Here is a 20,702-nt window from a genome sequence, read left to right on the forward strand (position 1 = left end):
AAATGAAGCAGGGATTTAAATCCCCCCTGCTTCATTTGCATAAACATGGCTGCCGCTTTTTTCCAGCTCAGAGCTTTGCCGGAAAAAAGCGCCAGTCTAGACGGGGATCTTTCGGAAAATAAAGCCTTTTCCAAAAGATCCCTTATTCCTCGAGGTGTTGGCTTCCAAGGACCAAGCGTTCTGTGGGTGCCAGGCACAGGGATGTGTGTTCCACCAGGCAGTGGCCTGCCCAGGATTAGACAGTGGAGGGCTCAGCAGAGCAACACCAGCGTGGCCAGACGTGAGTGGCGCTGGAAGGGTCATCGTCCCTCTGTCCAGAGGGGAAACTGAGGCATGGCTGGATCAAGGGAGTGGCCCAAGATCGCTCAGGGAGACCAGGGCCAGCCAGATTCTGCGCTGTAGCTGCAGAGAGGACAGATAAAGGCTGGGCCCCGGGATCGCTGCTCAATGGCACTTTGTTGCCTAAAGTGGCTTCGGCTTGTGAAAAACCTACGTGGGGCCGAGCTGCAGCTTTGGTGCCTAAAGCCGTTGGGAAGCCTGGTCCTGGGTACAGATCTCCCACGTGCAGCCCTGTGCCTGACCCCCAAGCCCTGCCTTCCTCTCCAATTAGTGCCCTGCCCTTAACGACCCACGTCCCCCTTTGATTGGCCTTGCAGACCCCTCCCTGCCAAAGTCAGGCTCCGGCTCCAGTTTTAAGCCCTGGCAGACGTTTGAAGGGGACACTGGCCCCAGTCGTGGCAAAGCTCTGCTCTGGGGTCTGCGTTAGGGGCCGGGCCCCGGGCCCTGGATTTCTCAGGGCTGGGTCCTGCCCGGAGCGGGGAGCAGTGCTCCGAGAACGGCTTGGCTCAGGCAATGCTGGACCCTGCAGCACCACGGACGAGTGAGCACAGCACCAGCGGGGTCACAGCCCCGTTGGTGCCCTCTGCTCTCCCTGCCGCAGGGCAAAGGGGAGCCCCGGAGCGGAGGTGCCTCGACTCACTCTGCAGGACAGGCAGCGGCAGGGGCGATCTGGAGGCTCTGACCCGGTTTGCAAAGCCGTTTCACACAGCATGGCTACACTGTGAGCAAAGCCCTTTTCCAAGGCAGCCTGGCCTTCTGCTCACAGGGCCGCCGGCAATGGGCTGCAGGTCGGCCCCTGGCTCGGGTCTCAAGTCAGCCCCTGGTGGCCGAGTGTCCCAGCGGCATCACCCTGGTGCACCACTGGCTCTCAGCGGAGTGGGGAGGGATGCAAGGGTGCTTTGGTGGAGGCGTGCGGAGTGCAGGGCACAGCCAGACCTGCTGTGCCCTGGGGAGGACACTGTGTGGAAGGGTGGCCCTAGGAAGTTAGATAAGAGGATGGAAGAGTCAACCCACCAGGCAAGGGGCACGGACGTCTCTGGGTACGAACGCTGATGGGTCCCTTTCAATCCATCCCCAGATGCCTGGGTAAACAGCCTGCCTGTCTCGTTGGGCCCATGGACAGCTCAGGCTCAGCCCTGGTCTACGTGGGCACGGTTTGCTGGCACAGGGGTCTGACAACGCACCCTCTCAGCAGAGCCGTGGGCAGTGCAGACACAGGTAGCGATGAAAAGACAGACGAGACCCCACGTAGCAGGTTCTGGGGGCACAGAGATCAAATCAGGGTAAAGTGCTCAGATCCAGGGCTACCTCTATAAGGCACCCAACCATGGGCCTCCCAAGCAACCCTCTTAGACACTCCAGCTTCTCCTCCGCCACAGGTGTACAGAACATTTATTCCACACATGGACGAAAAAAACATTGGCTAGAACATTGCTGGCAAACTGTATGTAGGTGAGACAAGGCAGCAGACTCACACCCACCCAGCCTGTCTCTGCCTCCCCCTTTCTCCCCCAGCTATCACCTGCTGTCAATAAGCCAGCAGCTGGGACTGGCTGTTTACTCCTACTGATTTTGTGCCATCTCAGCCAGAGAGAAAATTCCTTTGCTGTCACATGGAGGCTGCCAGGTCCCCGTCCCATGCTGCCGGCAGCTCGTGGGCCAACCCAGGAGAGCAGCTTTGCTCCGGGACACTGTGCTGGGTGTAGGGTGGGTACGACGTGGGGAATTCGATATGGTGGGCAAGTCGGGGGCATGGTCTTGGGCCCCTCTTCCCGAAGGAGGCCTTGGCTTCTTGGCTCATCCAGCCAGCAAGCACCGACGGCAGGGCACGAGAGCGAGAGGTTTACTGGAGACCTGCCGGGTGGCCACTTATCTCCTTTATGGCTGTTTGCACAGCAGGATCCTGGTTGTGCGGAAAAGTGGTTTATGGCTTGGTGTACACAAGAGATACACCTTGGGTGTGTGTCTAGGGACCTTCTACGACACCCGCCCTTTTATGACTGTTTGCCCAAGGGCTTTTAGCGCCGCTGTGGCGGGGAAGCTGGGACATTGCCTGACAATCTCCTGTAACCCCGAGCAAGTAAACAAGGCGCCGTGCCGGGTCCCACGTCAGAGAGCCAGCATGGCGTGCGTGATGGTCCCGGCGAGGCCGCACACGAATAGCGTGGCCACCTCTGGGCGCGCCCTCTTACCGCAGGGTTGTCACCAGATCGGAGGTAATTCGGAGCAGAACAAACAACCATTAAGGACAGACGCGTGACAAGGAACGTGTGCCAAGCTGGCTACCTGGCGGCTCACGCGGGTGTGACTAACCAGCCGCCCTGGCCCTGCAGAACAGGGCTGAGGAGGCTCCCTCCGTCCGTCCTGTCCAGGGAGGCTGTGAACTCCCTCACTGGGTGCGCCTGCAGCACCTGGCACAGCACTGAAAGCTCCAGCAGGGCCGCTGGGTGTCCTGACATCCCAAGAACCCAAATCGCAGGCTCTGGCAGGCCCTGGACGCCCCGCTCCCATGCAGGGGAGGCCAAAATCTGGATAATGCGCTCAGTGGAGCGGAAGTTTGGGGGCAATGCAACGAGCCAGCTGCCCCTCTCATGCCCTCAGCTGCTTCCCAGCCAGCACGGCGTGCTGGGTTAATCCCCCGCTAACCGAATTATCAAGGGCAGGCAGGAGGCCAACAAAGCAGAGCCCAGCCCAGCCCAGTCGGGTGCCCACCCTGTTATATTCACAGGGGTAGCTCTTCGTTTGCCTCACAGCCCCCCACGCAGGGCTGTAGAGAGACTGGGCACTGACTGACCTGGCAAGACTGGTAGGAAGAGGAGTCCCCTTTCAGAGAGCTGGAAAAGCTCTGCCCAGCCTATGGAGCAACTCAGGGACAGAGTCCTTCCGGGCAAGAGGGTGCAGCAAGTCAGGAGACTGATCTAGGGGTTCAGGAACCCAGCCCAGTGGTTACGCCAAACGATTAAGAAGCTGGAGGCTCCGTTTCTGCTCCCTGGCTCTGCCACAGACTTCCTGCGTGACTGCAGGCATGTCACTTAGCTTTGCCGTGCCTCAGTTTCCCTTCTCTGCAATGGGGAAGGGGAGGATGTGAGGATACATATGCTCAAAGGCTAAGCTGCTCCAATGCTATGGCCAGACCTGGACCAGAGATGGATGGATTTACAGGGCCCGTAGCTGCGGGTCACTGTTCCTTCCATGGCGTTACCGCCGGACTCACACCAGGGCAGCAGAGCAGGATCTGGCATTGGGAGCATCCATGAGGAAAGGGTTAATCCTGGATTCAGCCCTGCTCCTCAGCCAGTGCTGTTTGTCCAGAGGGGCCCGGTGGTTGTTCCTCTCCAGTCCTGCCACCGTATGCCGCTGCTAGAGGAAGGAAACTGCCCTGAAGCAGAGAGAGGGACCTACAAAAATGCTGGCTCTTAGCTGGCTCTCTGACAGGGAACTGGAAGGGGTGGGCCCGTCTCTCAGTGCCCTGGGGGGATCCGGAGTAGCCCCGCTGAGCCGCGGAGATCGAGGCTAGCGTGCAGCAGCCTGGATACGCCGTTCTAGGCCAGCTTCTGACCTTGGCTGCACTGGTGTGAGTCCGGAGAGGCTGAAATGGGCAGCTGGCTGTTACCAGGGCACCACACCCAGATCTGTAATTGGGCCGCCACATCCCAGTTCGGGGCAGGCCACCCAAGGGGCGTGCCCCTCCTGCATGCGGGCAGAGGCATCACATGATGCTGTGGTGAGAGCCAGCAGCCCGGAGCAGGGAGCCAGCCCCGAGGGCCAGCAGGGCGAGTGAGGAACGGGCTTGCTCTCCAGCTTTCCATCCCCCGGAGCACAACTGGAGTCCCCCTAATTCACAGTCCCCAGGGGACAGGAACTGACCCCTTTTTGAGATGCACCCTTCCAGCCCACCGATGGATTTCAGAGCATTTCGTAGCCCTGCCTGCATTTACACCGCTAAGCTCAGATCTGGCCCAGACCTAGGTTTCTGCAGCACCGGGCAAGCAGAACAGCAAGGCAGGCAATACAGTACATACTCGTGCCTTCTGAAGCACCCTTCCGATCCCCAGGTTAGATAGGTAAACTGAGGCACGGCACAGCTTAGTGACTTTTGCTTCCATGGCTCGCCCGCCATTCCTTTGCTTCCTCAGACCTGCTTGTCAACCCGCCCTTTCATTTCACTTTTCTGGATCTTGCATCACGCCAGCGCGGATCTGTTTCACACGTTGCACAGGAGATGCATGCCGGGTTGGAGTCACCCCTGGGCGTGAGCCAGCACAAGGTCCAGGGGTCAAACTAGAGCCGATAGCAGTGCTTAGGTCAGTTTCGCCCCCTATGCCCGAAGGCGAAGATGGAGACTGTTCCCTAGGGTGCAGCCCTCTGTGGCAGAGAGCAGCCAGACTGTGCGGGAGCGTGCGCCGTTCAGAACGGGGGGAGAGCGACCAGGCGCCATCTGGTGCAGCGATCCCAGAGAAAGGCTGACTCCGAATGGGCAGATCGCTCACTCTGGGGATGCCGCTGAGTCCCTTACCGCATCGGGAAACTGCCGGACGTGGAAATTCCATGCACAGCAGCTGCTGCCCCCTGAGAGCTCAGATTTCCAGCCTGAGCATATTTTCCCCTCCGGTGGTTTTAGTGAGCACAAGGCATGAAGGGGAGGTTGTGACGTAGTGGGGGTACCTGGCTGGTTTCTATGCTGCTGGCTCTGGGGGATCCCCCACTGGCTGCCGTGGGTACCACGACCCAGCAAAACAGGATGAGTCATTAGGCAAACCAGTGGCCAGACACCCCCCATGGAGAGGAACAAAGGAAGGTGGAATGCTGCCTTGGCTGGGGGGCAGGGCTGGAAGTGAGGGAGTTGGTTGCTGGCTGTCGGAGGGCATGGAGGAGAGCCTAGGAGAAGGGGCTGGAGTTTAGGGGCCCAGTCTCCCCCATCTCAAGGGGGGCACTGAGGCCTCTTAGCCCCAGTTCCTGTAACCAGATTACATCTGTGCTGCGCTGTGCTGGAGGAGCAATAAACCACCCTCAATTCCACTGGCTGGTGCAGTCTGTTTGTGCCATTTCGGGGTGCAGGAGACGGGGAACCCCCAACGCACCGTCACACTGGTGTCAGAAGTGGGATGCACTGCACCCCGTGGATGGAGCTTCCAGCAGCAAGCGACAAGGCGCAGTAGAAGCAAGAGCCCTGGAGCCAGGCGTGCTGGAGACAGAGCGAAGCGGTTCCTGGGAATCGTGGGGCGCTGCAGCACTAGACTGGTGAGTCTGCACCGAGGGGCCCAGCGGGCAGATGGCCTACGCCCGACTCTTGAAGGCAGAGCTGGTGGGGCTGTGCAGAGAGAGGGGCTTGCCTGTGCAGAAAGCAACCAAGGCCCAGCTGATTGCCCAGCTGGAAGATAATGACCAGCCACAGGGCCAGGATCTTGTCCCCAGGGGAAGCAGCCAGACCCCCCCTGAGAGTGTGTCAGGCTCAGAGAGGGGGAGGAGCGCTGGAACCCAACGGAGAGATGAGACAGCGTCTCCCGGGAGGCCTGCAAGTAGCCCATCTAGGGCAGGGGCCAGCCCAGCGGAGCTGCGGCGCCTGGAGATCCAGCTGCGGATCAGGGAATTGGAAGTAGAGGACCGAGAGAGGGAGCGCCAAGATCGAGAGAAGGAGCGCCAAGATCGAGAGAAGGAGCGCCAAGATCGAGAGAGGCAGCGGCAGCATGAGCTGGCCATGGCAGAGCGGAGAACCGGCGGGGCACCGGCTGCGCCAAGTGCGGATGGGCCCCAGGGTCCCAGGACTGCCAGATGCTTGGAGAGGCTCGTGGTGGCCCAACTGAAGGACATGGGTGACATAGACGGGTTCCTCAGTGCCTTTGAGAGGGCCTGTGGACTGCAACGGGTCCCCCCAGCTGACTGGCTGCAGGAGCTCATCCCCGCACTGAACCAGGAGGCGGCCGGAGTGCTCAGTCAGCTGGAGGACCTACAGCCAGGGGATTACAACCGAGTCAAGGAGGCCCTGCTGCACAAGTTCGGGCTGACCCCCGAGATGTACAGGAAGAAGTTCCGGGGGGTACAGAAAGGGCCACGGGAGACCTATGTGGACCTGGCCTCCCGCCTGGCGCAATACTGCCGCAAGTGGGTGTCTGGAGCCGGAGCCCAGACCGCAGAGGAGCTGCTCAAGCTGGTCATGATGGAGCAGTTCTATGAAGCGTGCCCACCCAAACTGAGGCTGTGGCTCAAGGACCGGAGACCAGAGAACCCCCAGGAGGCCGGGAGACTGGCGGATGAGTTCACGGAGAGCCGGTCCGGGTGTGAACGGGAGTCCCGGAGAGAGAGGGAACCGCGCAGAGATCGGATCTCGGCTGAGCGACGGAGGGAGTCAACTACGGGGCGAGACCAAGGAACAGGTCGTCTGCGCCCCAGAGAACCAGCCAGGGCCTGGACAGAGACAGCCCAAAGCCTAACTTGCCATCGCTGTGGGCAAAAAGGCCACAAGAGGGCTCAGTGCACCAGGTCCCAGGACCGGGGACTTTCCAGGGTTAACTGGCTGGGGCGGGAGGAAGGGCAGGCTGCCCCAGAGGCAGGGGCTGGCAGGCAAACCTCAGCTCAGAGAGAGGGGAAGGATGCTCAGTGCACCTCCCCTGGGAGGTCTGATTCTCAGGAGGCGGATTTCTCCGTGTACCGGGTGGGGGCAGGACGGCCCCTGCGGAGCGAGTGCCTCATACCCCTGGAGGTGGATGGTAGGAAGGTGACGGGCTTCTGGGACACGGGGGCAGAGGTGACTCTGGCCCGATCCGACATAGTGGCCCCGGAGCGGATACTACCCCACGCGCAGCTGACCCTGAAGGGCATAGACGGGTCCCCGTTTAAGGTGCCTGTAGCCAGGGTGCATCTGAAATGGGGGGCGAAGGAAGGCCTCAAGGAAGTGGGGGTGCACCCGCACTTGCCCACCGAGGTGCTGATGGGGAATGACCTAGAGGAGTGGCCCCATGAATCCCAGCGGGCTCTAGTCACTACCCAGAGCCAGAGCCAGTGGGGGGCTGACAACGTGGGTCCAGGGAAGGACTCCTGGCAGCGTCCTCAGGGTCCCATCCCAGTGGACACGGGGTCCAGCCAGGCTGGGACTCCGGACCTAGGCAGAGGTGGGGGACAGGTCCCGATCCCTGCCTCAGCAGCTGAATTCCAGGCTGAGGTGCAGGCAGACCCCTCCTTGCAGAGGCTAAGGGACCAGGCTGGCCTCCATGCAGCTCAGCCCCGGGGGAGAGGTGGCCAGGAGAGATTCCTGCGGGAGCGTGGGCTCCTGTTCCGTGAGTGGCTCCCCCCCAGGAAGGCGAGGGCATGGGGGGTCCAGCGGCAGCTGGTCGTCCCCCGAAAGTATCGCCTCAAGCTGCTGTATTTGGCCCACGATGTCCCCGTTGGGGGCCACCGGGGGATCCGGAGCACCCGGCTGAAGCTGCTCCAGCACTTCTATTGGCCGGGAATCTTTACAGCCGTGCAGCGGTACTGCCGGTCCTGTGACTCCTGCCAGAGGGGCGGGAAGGCCCAAGACAGGAGGAAAGCGGCTTGGGGGTCTCTACCCCAGATAGACCCTCTGGGCTTGCTGAGAGAGTTATGGGAGGGGAAGTCATCCCTGGATGGAGCATCGGGGGTGGAAGCCGCCCTGGCTGTCCAGAGAAGGCTCGCTGGGCTCATGGCCCCAGCCCGAGAGACCCTGGGCAGAGATCAAGGCCAGCGGAAGGGTGGGTGTGACCCCCGAGGACAGGCCTGTGCCAGTCGCCCTGGAGCGGGACGGCGAGTGGACAGAGGGAAGCCAATTCATGTGGGGCCTCGCCACGGCCGGCCCGAGTCAAGGGGAGCACCCATGTCCCCAGGGCGGGTTCCCACGCAGAGGACCCGAACTTCCCTAGGTCACGAGCGGAGTGACCCTGCTCAGTTCGCTCTCGGAGGGGGGAGAACTGTGACGTAGTGGGGGTACCTGGCTGGTTTCTATGCTGCTGGCTCTGGGGGATCCCCCACTGGCTGCCGTGGGTACCACGACCCAGCAAAACAGGATGAGTCATTAGGCAAACCAGTGGCCAGACACCCCCCATGGAGAGGAACAAAGGAAGGTGGAATGCTGCCTTGGCTGGGGGGCAGGGCTGGAAGTGAGGGAGTTGGTTGCTGGCTGTCGGAGGGCATGGAGGAGAGCCTAGGAGAAGGGGCTGGAGTTTAGGGGCCCAGTCTCCCCCATCTCAAGGGGGCCTGAGGCATCCTAGCCCAGTTCCTGTGACCAGACTACATCTGTGCTGCGCTGTGCTGGAGGAGCAATAAACCACCCTCAATTCCACTGGCTGGTGCAGTCTGTTTGTGCCATTTCGGGGTGCAGGAGACGGGGAACCCCCAACGCGCCGTCACAGAGGTAAGCGCTGAACACCCCGTCAGCTGCTCCCTCCAAGTCAGGGCAGGTCGAGGGAGGCTGTACGGGGAATAGGGTTAGGTGGCAGTGAAGAGACTGGATCGGCAGCTGGATTCCCTGGGATGGAGACCTAGCATGGCCACAGCCTCCTTGTGTCTAGTCATTTTATGCCTCTGTTTCCCTAATCTGTAAAATGGGGGTAACACCTCCCACCCTGGGTGTGGGGGTTGGGATGATCTAAATCATGGGTTCCCAAACTGGGGGGTGTGCCCCCTGGGGGGACGTGAAGAAATTCCAGGGGGGGCGCGAGGCAACCCAGTTCCCTCCCCACACCCCCCTGTCCATCCTCTCCCCCTAAATGTTGCTGCTATTTTTGTTTTGCAGCCCTGGTCAGTTCCTTTTTTTTTTTTGCTCAACAAGTTTTGTTGCTATTGGGGGGGGGGGGGGGGGCGAGGGTTTCTCAAAATCAAAAAGGGGGCGTGATGCCAAAAAGTTTGGGAACCGCTGATCTAAACAGTGCTTGGTCCTGCCTTGAGGGTGGGTGCAAAGGCTGAAACTCCAGCAACGCCGGGCGCCGTTCCTGGGGATCAGAGTCGTGGGGAGGGCTCCATAAGCCGGGTCCCACAGTTACGGGTGCCCCACATGCCGGCAGCCATTGGCTGGAGGAGCAAGGCCCTGGGTATGAACAGCGCCCGGCTGGGTGGATCTATCCTGGCCAGGAATGGCTCTGTTCCTCTGGCGCGGCCGTGTGGTGCAGCTTCCCTCCCCACCAGGGCCTGAATAATTTATCCATAATCCCATCAGAGTACCGCGCGTCTCAGTAAAGCCAGGAGCCGCTCCCCGAGGCCACAGCAGCATTTTCACACAGATGTCATTTAAAAGTTTAATTAAACCCGGCCTGGCGGCTCGTGGCGCTCCCGGCGCGGGAACATTCAGGTCACCGTCTCCCGATGATGCAGCAAAACGGGCCATTAACCACAAGGATCAGTCGCCGGGTCGGAACGTCAATTGAATCAGCTCCACAATCCAGTTGTTTTAAGTACCAAGGAAAATCAGCCCACGTAGGAGACTCACATTTACAACCAGTGCTCCCCATGCATAGATTCCTGGTGTCACCCTCCCCCCCCCCCCACACACACACACTTCACAGGTAGGGAAACCGAGGCACGGATCGGGACGAGACTTGCCCAAGGTTACACGGCGAGGCAGTGACAACAGCAGAGTCTCTTGCCTCCCTGTCCCAGGCTTTATTCATTGCCCCACAATATCTGGTGCCACAGAGATCTGGTGATGGATGTGAACACCCTGGAGTGTTCCCTTCCATGTGCCCGGACAGGACTTTAGAGCAACCGAGGCATTCCCTGCCCTGCCCAGGAATGTGGGACAAGCTAGGGCAGCTGGGAGAATCAATGAGTTTCAGGAAGACCAAGACCTTGGCTCTATCACTGCCTTGCTGATTGAGCCCTCCGTGCCTCAGTTTCCCCATCTGTGACATGAAGAGGATGCCCCCACTCCCTGTGTTAAGTGCTTTGGGAGCGGCGGGTGCAGAGAGCTAGGTAAGAGCTAGGGACACAGGATGAGGATGGAGGCAGCTTTAATGCAGCCTTGCAAAGGCTTGGTTTGCAAAGCTGCTGAGCAGCCAGAGCTGCAGTGGGCACCTGCTGGAGTGAGGGGCTGTAACAGGGTGTCACTCACCACCCACGAGCACCCTTGTCTGGCCAAGGGCCTGTGCCTGCACCACCTGTGCTTCAGCCTTTGTGGCTACTCAGCCCTCTGGCCAAGTCACAGCCCGTGTGAAATACAACCCCTTCCAGGGTACACCTCCAACTGGGGCCCTCTGCTAGTGCCCCTCTGCTGCTCTCAGTCTTGTTTCCCCACTGGCTACACCCGTACCTCAGCTCTCCGCATGGAGCTCTCCATAGCGGTGGTGCTGCTCTCTCAGCCAGCCAGCCATGGTCTACACCTCCTCAAGGCTCCAAACGCACGCTGATCTGAAGCGGGTCCTGCAGCTTCTTCTTATAAGCTTGTCTGGCCCCTGATTGGCTGGTTTCTCTGCAGCCACTCTAGCCTCCTTGGAGGACTTCTCTATGGCCCTTTTCTGGTCTCAGGGCCTGGTCCACCCCATCACAGGGGCACTCAGCACCTCGGGAAAGCCAGGCTCTGAATGCATGAATATTCCTAAGCACTATTTACATTGGAGTAGCCCCCGGGGCCCAGATCCTGGATCATAGAATCTTAGGGCTGGAAGAGACCTCAGGAGTCATCAAGTCCAGCCCCCTGCCCAAAGCAGGACCAACCCCAACTAAATCATCCCAGCCTGGGCTTTGTCAAGGGATCAGGGACCCATTGTACAGAGCACCCTACAAACACTGAACTAACGGGCGGTGCCTGCCTGGAAGAGCTGAACGGAAGCTGAGAGACAGCTGATCATAGAATCCTAGGGCTGGAAGAGACCTCAGGAGTCACCAAATCCAGCCCCCTGCCCAAGGCAGGACCAACCCCAACTCAATCAACCCAGCCAGGGCTTTGTCAAGCCAGGACTTAAAAACCTCTCGGGATGGAGATTCCACCCCCTCCCTAGGGAACCCAGCCCAGTGCTTCACCACCCTCCTAGTTTTCTCTAATATCCAACCTAGACCTCCCCCACTGCAACTTGAGACCAACTTGATGGATGCAGACAGCGTGGGGGGAGCCCCAGGAACCAATGAGATGCCAGTGGGCAGCGTGCTACGTGCAGCTCCCTGCTAACCCAGCGGGGTGAGGCACAGGACAGCCGCAGCACAGGCTGTCTGAAAGATGGAGCCTGCCGTGGCAGTCCCAGCAGGGGCGAACTAGACAGAGGTTTCCCCTTTTGTTATCTGGCACTCGCTGTGAGCAGGGGCCCAAGTATTCCCAGACCGGAGGTGCACCCACAGGGACCGATGAGCAAGCCAGGCCGATGGTCCATCCCCATCTGAGGTCCTGTCTCCAGCGCTGACTGTCACCCCCGCCCCCACAAGGAGCAACATGCTCAGCCCTTGTCTGTGCCCGTTAGAGCCGCCCACAGCTGGGGCTGAGATAATGCTGGCAGAGAGACCCAGGGGAGACAGAGGCATCCCTTCACTCTTCGTCCCTCACTCCAGGGCTGGACTGTAGCCCTTCCATAGGGCTTGCTGCTGCGCCTGCCACACCTCGTCCATAGGCATCTCCAGGGCAGTTCATTCTGCCTGAAAAGTCTCTTGGATTGGCATTTGGGAGGGCCCGCTCCATGCCAGCCCCTGCCAGCCAGGGAGCAAGCAGCCGAAGGGCGACTGAAATGTACAAGGTGAGCAGGGCTGTGCTCAGCAATACGTGGAGTGGGTGACGATTAAGGGATGTTAAGAGATGTGTCATTTGTCCATCCTGTAGTCGGCAACAGTTTTGTTGACCCCATGATTCACTAAGGGAGAGCGCCGCAAGCCGTCAGTCCCGGCTCATCCCATGTCCAGCAATTACCCCGCTGTACTCAGAGTATTTTAGGAGCTGGCGGGCAGGCAGCCTGGCTCAGTCCTGGCTTGTGCTAGGTCCCGGGAGGCTCTGCAAGGAAAGTTTTATTTCAGAGCCACAACGGGGCATAGCTGCCAGGACCCGGCGCAAGCTGGGACTGAGCTGGGATGCCTGCCTGCCAGCTCCTAAAATACTATTAATGCAGAGCCGCAGCCGGGGTAGCCCTTAGGACTTGGTGTGAGCTGGGACTGAGCCAGGCTGCTGGCCAGCCCTCTAAAAATGCACTGGCAGAGCTGAGGGAGGATGCATGGAGTTGGTAGTATTAACTGATAAGCTTTTGCTTATCGGTTAAACATTTGACTGACTACACTATTATATCCCTAGTCAAGATCCAAGCCAGGGGCAGCGAGCTGTGCTCAGACAACGTCTCAGCAACCAGAACTCATGACCGGGCGTGCACAGAACACACCACCTTGCATTGCTCACCATGAGACCAGCATGAAGAGCCCATGTCTAGGCAGAGGGATGAGGCCCATTCCCTAGAGAGCACAGAGTAGACCCTGGAACTGCACTCACAAGAGGCATTGTACCAGTTTTAGGATATCAGTAAAAAAATAACTATCACCTCCTTGGTTGGCATGGTTAGACGAGTACAAAATCTGCATGAAGATCAGGCCTAAGAATGAAAAGTCTTTCTGACTCTGCTCTTATCATGTGGTATTCTCATGATTTGCCACAGTGATTTCCTGATGCAGGGAGTTCCACAGCTACTGGTGCGTTGCATAGAAACAAGGCTCCTTACTTGGGAAACTCGAACAATGTGCTGCAGAGGTTAGAGCTTGCAATAGTTTTTCTCTTATCATTACACTGCCAACCCTGAGGTACTTATCTTCAGTTACCAGTCTCTCATACTGAATTTATACAGCTCCATTCCTCTGACATCTGAGTGCCTTCCAATCTTCATGCATTTATCACTCCACCTCCCCAGTGCCGTCCCGGAAATCACCAGAAAACCAAGGTTAAAACCCAGCAACTCAGAGCTATAAAATTCCCTGACTTTATTAATATGGTGACAGCGTTTCACGTAGCCGGTGCCAACTGGAGATAAATGGCAGCGAAGAAATTAAAGGAGGGGGCACTGAGTCACTGAATGGAACAATTTAATTTCTGCCTTCTTCTCTCTCGGCTTATTGCTTAATGGAGCCCTCTCCTTCCCTGGGAGCCGTAAAGAGCAAACATAGTTAGCACTAGAGTCAGGGAATGGGAAGAACTCACACTGCCAAAGTTGGGTTATGCGAGTATTGGGATGAATGGTCTATTGACTCTATGTCAGCCCTGTCCTCTGCTGGGTAGGATGGGAACTGCCCAGCTGTGTGTCATAGATCTTGTACTGTGGGCAGCTGCTGGAGATTCTCCTCTACTGCATGATGAAGGAGCTTGTGCTTCTGGGGCAGGAGGATGTATTGGCATCAGAAAAGGTTCAGAAAAGGCAACAAACCTGATTAGGGGTTTGGAATAAGTGCCATACAAAGAAAGATTAAAAAGATTGGGACTTTTCAGCTTAGAAAAGAGGAGACCACGAGGGGATATGACAGAAGTCTCTAAAATCATGACTGGTGAGGAGAAAGTGATTAAGGAAAAGATATTGTTCCCATTACATAAGAACTAGTGGTCAACAAATGAAATAATAAGTATCAGGTTTAAAACAAACAAAAATAAGTTTTTCTTTACACAGTGCACAGCCAACCTATGGAACTCCTTGCCAGAGGATGTTGTGAAGACCAGGAATTTAACAGGGTTCAAAAAAGAATTAGAAAAATTCTTAGAGGTTAGGTCCATCAATACTTATTAGCCAAGTTGGGCAGGAATGGTGTCTCTAGCCTCTGTTTGTCAGAGGCTGGGAATGGGAGACAGAAGAGGTATCACCTGGTACCTGTTCTGTTCACTCCCTCTGGGGCATCTGGCATTGGCCACTGTTGGCAGACAGGATACTGGGCTAGATGAAGCTTTGGTCTGACCCAGTGTGGCCGTTCTTATGATGTAGGTTTTAGTGTCAGCAAAAGGTGCGGGGGGTCTGAAGATCTTGCAGAGCAGAGCTGAAGCAGTGGCACGGCATGTCCCCGACATGCTGCCCAGCTAATTCTAGCTGCACATGGGGACAGCAGGCCATCTGTTCGGCACTAGCTCTGCTGCTTTCAGAACGGAACAAACTGCATTTCTCCCTAGCCTGCTCTTCCACTGAACCAGCATCCCCTGGGCATTTTAATCCCCTCTCCCCTCCCCACCCTGTGGGGGCCACAATTCTTTGTTTTGGCATCACAATTTGTTGCCACAGAGACAACGAGGTCACAAAAAGCAGAGGACTAGGATGCCTAAGCAACAAGGCGCCTGTTTCCATGCTCCTGCCGATGCACATAGTAAATAAAAAATCCAGGGCACGGCCCCCTTTCTGTCCCTGCTCTCCATCCATCTGTCCATGCCATATTTAGGATGGGCATGACTGGCACACCCAGGCACTGGAATGTTTTCCCAAGCTGTCTGCGATGCAGAGATCTTTAGCAGGGCTAAAGAATTAATGGAAAATCCAGTGCTGCCCTACAGGGGGCGGTCTTTCCCTTCCAGGAAAATCAGCTGCCACGCTGCACCCCAGAGGTGGTTGCCTTTCAGTGGTGGGTGAAGTGAAACTTGTACACATGGGGCCAGGGCCGGCTCGAGCCATTCCTGCACCCCGGGCAGTAGGCGCATGATGCATGCATGGCCCCGCCCCCGACATGCTGAACGCCTTTTAGCTGCAATCGGGCATGCGGCGCCCCTAACATCTGCCATCGGGCGCCCCCCCCATAGCTTGGCGCCCCGGCAGCTGCCTGGCTAGCCCCCTCCTTAATCTGGCCCTGCATGGGGCAAACTCTGCCCCCCTTGCTGGGTTCTACTCCAGCTCTAGTGCGTGAGTTTTGGGTAAGTCACATCCCTTCTCCGGGCCTCAGTTTCCCTGTCTGTTAAAAAGGGGAGAGCAGTACTACGGACTGACGTTACAGAGTCTGAGCGCTGTTCAGATCCCCCGCTGATGGGAGCCTCAGATTTACCAAGGGCTGCCAGCAGCTGGAAAAGGACCCACCGAGCAGGAATCCTGCAGGAGGCTGTGGATTAGCGAACAGCTGTTCATCGGGCCCCTGTGATGGCCAGGCCTGGAATAGGAGAGGGTGGAGCTGAAGGCCAGGCCTGAGAGGCACTGGCTGGGCCGTGCGGGAAGTTTGTCCAGTGCTCACTCACTGTCCCTAGGGCGCTGCCTCAGCCTTCACTCCCATTAGCTGTAAATTCCCTTGCAGATGGAAAAATCAATCAAACAAACAATTCCCGGTGACAGGCAAATGGGGGGGCAAGTGCTGTGTCTGTAACTCTGCCCCTGCTCCATTGGATCGGCTCGCGAGGGATTTCATGCTACAGGCGGTCGGCAGCGGGGTGAGCGAGAGGAATTAAAATGCCTAAACGCAGCTTTGTTCCGACTCCATTGATCGCTGGCTAATGGGCTACTCAGCAAGCTGGTTGCTTCCTAACAAACTCTCGCCCAGGCTGCAGCAGCTCTGAAGCAGACGAGGCCCGGGAGAAACGATGCTGATTTATTCTAGAGAACCAAATCGCTAGAGGAAGCGAGGACGTCTCATAACAAACCCCAGGGCTCTGGGGATTCCATGCTGATCGTTACACTTTGCATCACTGCTTATTGCAGCTACAGAGCAGCAGAAGGTCCTCCTGCTCAGAAAGAAACCTGGCCCTCTGCCGTAGGAGGATCTTCAGTAGCTGGCAACAGTATAGGGCTTATGACACACTGATGCACAGTGCTGATTCCACCCAGTAGAAGGTGATGAATAATACACACAGAGAAAAAAAGTCCCTATCACTTCCACTATCTCTGCTCTGGGGCCATGCAGCAGTGGACTTGCCAAGGGAAAAATCACATAGAGAGAAATCCCTGTTCCATTAGATTCATAGAAATAGCCAGTAGGACCATCTCATCTGACCTACTGCTTAGCCCAGAGCAGGGAATCGCACCCGTAAGCTGTGTATCAAGCCCAGGCCTTCCGTTTGAGCAACACCATCTCTTCCAGAAAGGTGCCCACTCTGGACTTAAAGACAGCAAGGGACGACAAATCCACCAGGACCTTAGATAAGTTGCTCCAGTCCTGCGGGCTGTTAAACCACTAGAAAGCATGGAAATCACACGGCTTTGTATAACATTGCCACCTTCACTGGCTCACACCGTTCCCAGACCACGGCTACCACAGCGGCCCCTGGAAGTTCCTACCATCGTGTTGTTAACTTACACAAGCCCCGACTCTTCCTTTCATCAGAAAACCCCCACACCACAAACCAGTCTTTGGCCCAATAAGCCTGAAGTTCTCAAGGGAGTCTCCGAATTCCCGTGCCGCCAAAGAAGCCCAGAGCGCTCAGCTGAAAAAAACTGAAGCGCAAAAAGCAGCCGACACGACGGGGCCCAAACCTTTCCCGCCAAGTTCAGCTTCGGGCTCAGACCGAGCCTGGGAAATTTTAGCCTTCAGGAAAACGCGGAGCCATTATAATAAAGAGGGCTGGAATGGAGGGCGCATCTCAGGCTCAACGGTAGCGACAGCTGGCATCATCCTCAAAGCTGGTTGGCTCAGGGCAGCTCCCGGGGTGCCCAGCTGGGGAGACAGGGTGGGCTCTGCCCTGCGCCCCTGCTGAAAACATTCTATGTCACGTACACAAATGGTTCGGCTTCGCTGACACAGCGTATTTTGACCAGATCGAGCAGGGACAGGGGGCTACTGTGACTTTACAGCCAAGAGGGCAGCCTGGCACAGCAGAGACCCATGTTCAAGATGTGGGGGGAGAGAAGCAGGAGGGGGAGGGGAGATATTCCGACCGGCTCTCGTTAGCAGCTAATTGCTTAGAGGCACAATGCAGCAAAGGGCTCGGTGAAGGGTTATTGTGCAATTGGACACAGAGCTGGGCTTACCTGAGCTTTCCCTCGGAGGGCAGCTCGTGCAGAGGGTCCTCGCAGATCAGCCTGGCTTCTCCGTCCAGCAGATAGAGGTACACGTGCTCCTAAGGGGAAGAAGGCGTCATGCTCAGTCTCGAGGGCTCGCGTCCCAGGCCTCCCCCTGGCGAGCAGACATTGCCAACAGGCCTGCAGACGCAGCTCTGAGCTAGAACATCCCCCGGCTCCGGGTAGGAAGGAGCCCAGCCGACGGGGCACCGAACGGGGACCCAGGAGATCTGGGTTCCAGTCCTGGCCAGGCAGTGGCTCTGTGTGTCGCCTTTGGACAGGTCTCTTCACCCCCCTCTTGCCTCCTCTGGGACGGAGCTTGCCGCCCTTGGGTTGTGATAAGGGCAGTGGGGGAGGCGCCCCCATGCTGTGATGGGGGGACAGATACCCGTAAGTGGACAGATACCCGGTCAGAGCTGGGGTGAGAGATGGGGGAGGGGATTAGTGATTCTGGGCACCTGATTAGTGATTCTGGCCTGACTGTCCAAGGGTGGGTACAAAACATTTCCCAGGCCCCTTTATGGACGCTCCAAAACCATTAGGGTATGTCTACACTACCCCGCAAGTTCGAACTAGCGGGGTAATGTATACATACCGCACTTGCTAATGAAGCCCGGGATTTGAATTTCCCGGGCTTCATTAGCATAAAGCCGGCTCCGCCATTTTTAAAAGCCGGCTAGTGCGAACCCCATGCCGCGCGGCTACACGCGGCACGGGCTAGATAGTTCGAACTACGTAGTTATTCCGAACTATCTGTACGCCTCGTGGAACGAGGTGTACAGATAGATCGGAATGGCTACGTAGTTCGAACTATCTAGCCCGTGCCGTGTGTAGCCGCGCGGCATGGGGTTCGCACTAGCCGGCTTTTAAAAATGGCGGAGCCGGCTTTATGCTAATGAAGCCCGGGAAATTCAAATCCCGGGCTTCATTAGCAAGTGCGGTATGCATACATTACCCCGCTAGTTCGAACTTGCGGGGTAGTGTAGACATACCCTTAGTGACTTCTGAAGAACTGCTGGGCCTGGGCCTCGCCTCAGGGTGAGCCCGGTGCATCCCGAGGCATGAAAGGGAACTGTACCCAGGGTGAGCCCGGTGCGTCCCGCAGCATGGCAGGGCACAGTACCCAGGGTGAGCCTGGTGCATCCCGAGGCATGGCAGGGCACAGTACCCAGGGTGAGCCCGGTGCGTCCCGCAGCATGGCAGGGCACTGTACCCAGGGGGAGCCCAGTGCGTCCCGCAGCATGGCAGGGCACAGTACCCAGGGTGAGCCCGGTGCGTCCCGCAGCATGGCAGGGTACAGTACCCAGGGTGAGCCCGGCGCATCCCACAGCATGGCAGGGCACTGTACCCAGGTTGAGCCTGGCGCATCCGGCAGCATGGCATGGCACTGTACCCAGGGTGAGCCTGGCCCGTCCGGCAGCATGGCAGGGCACTGTACCCAGGGTGAGCCTGGCCCGTCCGGCAGCATGGCAGGGCACTGTACCCAGGGTGAGCACGGTGCATCCGGCAGCATGGCAGGGCACTGTATCTAGGGTGAGCCCGGTGCATCCGGCAGCATGGCAGGGCATTGTACCTAGGGTGAACCCAGTGCATCACGCAGCATGGCAGGGCACTGTACCCAGGTTGAGCCTGGCGCATCCGGCAGCATGGCAGGGCACAGTACCCAGGGTGAGCACGGTGCATCCGGCAGCATGGCAGGTAACTGTACCCAGGGTGACCCCGGTGCATCCGGCAGCATGGCAGGGCACTGTACCCAGGGTGACCCCGGCACATTCGGCAGCATGGCAGGGCACTGTACCCAGGGTGACCCCGGCGCATCCGGCAGCATGGCAGGGCACTGTACCCAGGGTGACCCCGGCACATTCGGCAGCATGGCAGGGCACTGTACCCAGGGGGAGCCCGGCGCATCCCGCAGCACGGCAGGGCACTGTACCCAGGGTGAACCTGGTGCATCCCGCAGCATGGCAGGGCACTGTACCCAGGGTGAGCCTGGCCCGTCCGGCAGCATGGCAGGGCACAGTACCCAGGGTGAGCACGGTGCATCCGGCAGCATGGCAGGGCACTGTACCCAGGGTGAGCCCGGCGCATCCCGCAGCATGGCAGAGCACAGTACCCAGGGTGAGCACGGTGCATCCGGCAGCATGGCAGGGCACAGTACCCAGGGTGAGCATGGTGCATCCGGCAGCATGGCAGGGCACTGTACCCAGGGTGAGCCCTGCGCATCCGGCAGCATGGCAGGGCACTGTACCCAGGGTGACCCCAGCACGTTCGGCAGCATGGCAGGGCACTGTACCCAGGGGGAGCCCGGCGCATCCCGCAGCACGGCAGGGCACTGTACCCAGGGTGAACCTGGTGCATCCCGCAGCATGGCAGGGCACTGTACCCAGGGTGAGCCTGGCCCGTCCGGCAGCATGGCAGGGCACAGTACCCAGGGTGAGCACGGTGCATCCGGCAGCATGGCAGGGCACTGTACCCAGGGTGAGCCCGGCGCATCCCGCAGCATGGCAGAGCACAGTACCCAGGGTGAGCACGGTGCATCCGGCAGCATGGCAGGGCACAGTACCCAGGGTGAGCCCGGCGCGTCTGGCAGCATGGCAGGGCACTGTACCCAGGGTGAGCCCGGCGCATCCCGCAGCATGGCAGGGCACTGTACCCAGGGTGAGCCCGGCGCATCCCGCAGCATGGCAGGGCACTGTACCCAGGGTGAGCCCGGCGCATCCCGCAGCATGGCAGGTAACTGGACCCAGGGTGAGCCCGGCGCATCCCGCAGCATGGCAGGGGCACTGAATGCACCCACAGTATTTTATAGCGTCCGGTAAGTGTTAAGCCGAGTGGAATTCACAATACTCAGTACCCTCTGCCAAAGCCATGGAAGGCGACTCTAGAACCTCCCTCCACTGATGGCTTGAATCCTTCTGATTTCCTGCCTCAGTTTACCCCTGGCCCATTGAGACCAATTCATTCACAGCCAATATACTCCCCCACGACGGCATCTGCTTTAGGAGTCGGGACTTTTCGAACAATTCCCTGTCATCAGCCCTCGGGCCCGACAGCCCTGCTTCAAGCCGGTGTGTCAGGCCCTGCTCAGGCCTCATGGCTGCGGGGTGCTTTCCTGAGCCGGGGACCCCCACTGGGGCTGCAGGTGTGAAATGCACCCCCTGATTGCATCTGGATTGGGATTGCACACACACTCACTCACACCATCTGAAACCCTGCAGATCCAAAAGGAAATGGCAAGGCAAAGTTACAGCCGGCATTTCAAACAGCTCCAAGGCTGGGCAGCTGCTTCCATTTCCGTGGCTGTTCGTTAGCCTGGAAGGTCTTTTTCCATTGTCCCCCTCCCGAGAGCGACGGGCTGGGCCAAGCCCATGAGGGTGACGTTATTTCCTCCCCTGGTGCCTCATTAAACCCCTCTCTGTCATAAGCCAACACACCCTTCCCCTGGAGATTCTGGGAGGGTTTCTCAACCGCAGCCTATCCCAAGGGAGGTGCACCAGGGAGACAGATCGGGGC

General features: G+C 58.4%; 1 protein-coding gene across 2 annotated transcripts in view; it reads right to left on the reverse strand.

The window, feature by feature from the left end:
• PDE2A (phosphodiesterase 2A) overlaps positions 1–20,702 on the reverse strand; it is a 348,564-nt gene that overhangs the window by 81,562 nt on the left and 246,300 nt on the right. For both annotated transcript variants that reach the window (XM_075919627.2, XM_075919628.2), the window contains one exon: positions 17,160–17,248. In XM_075919627.2, coding sequence (XP_075775742.1) covers positions 17,160–17,248 — 89 coding nt within the window. The remainder of the gene's footprint in view (positions 1–17,159; positions 17,249–20,702) is intronic.

Source organism: Pelodiscus sinensis, chromosome 1 (genome assembly GCF_052426305.1).
Source record: "Pelodiscus sinensis isolate ZL-2025 chromosome 1, ASM5242630v1, whole genome shotgun sequence".
NCBI lineage: Eukaryota > Metazoa > Chordata > Testudines > Trionychidae > Pelodiscus > Pelodiscus sinensis.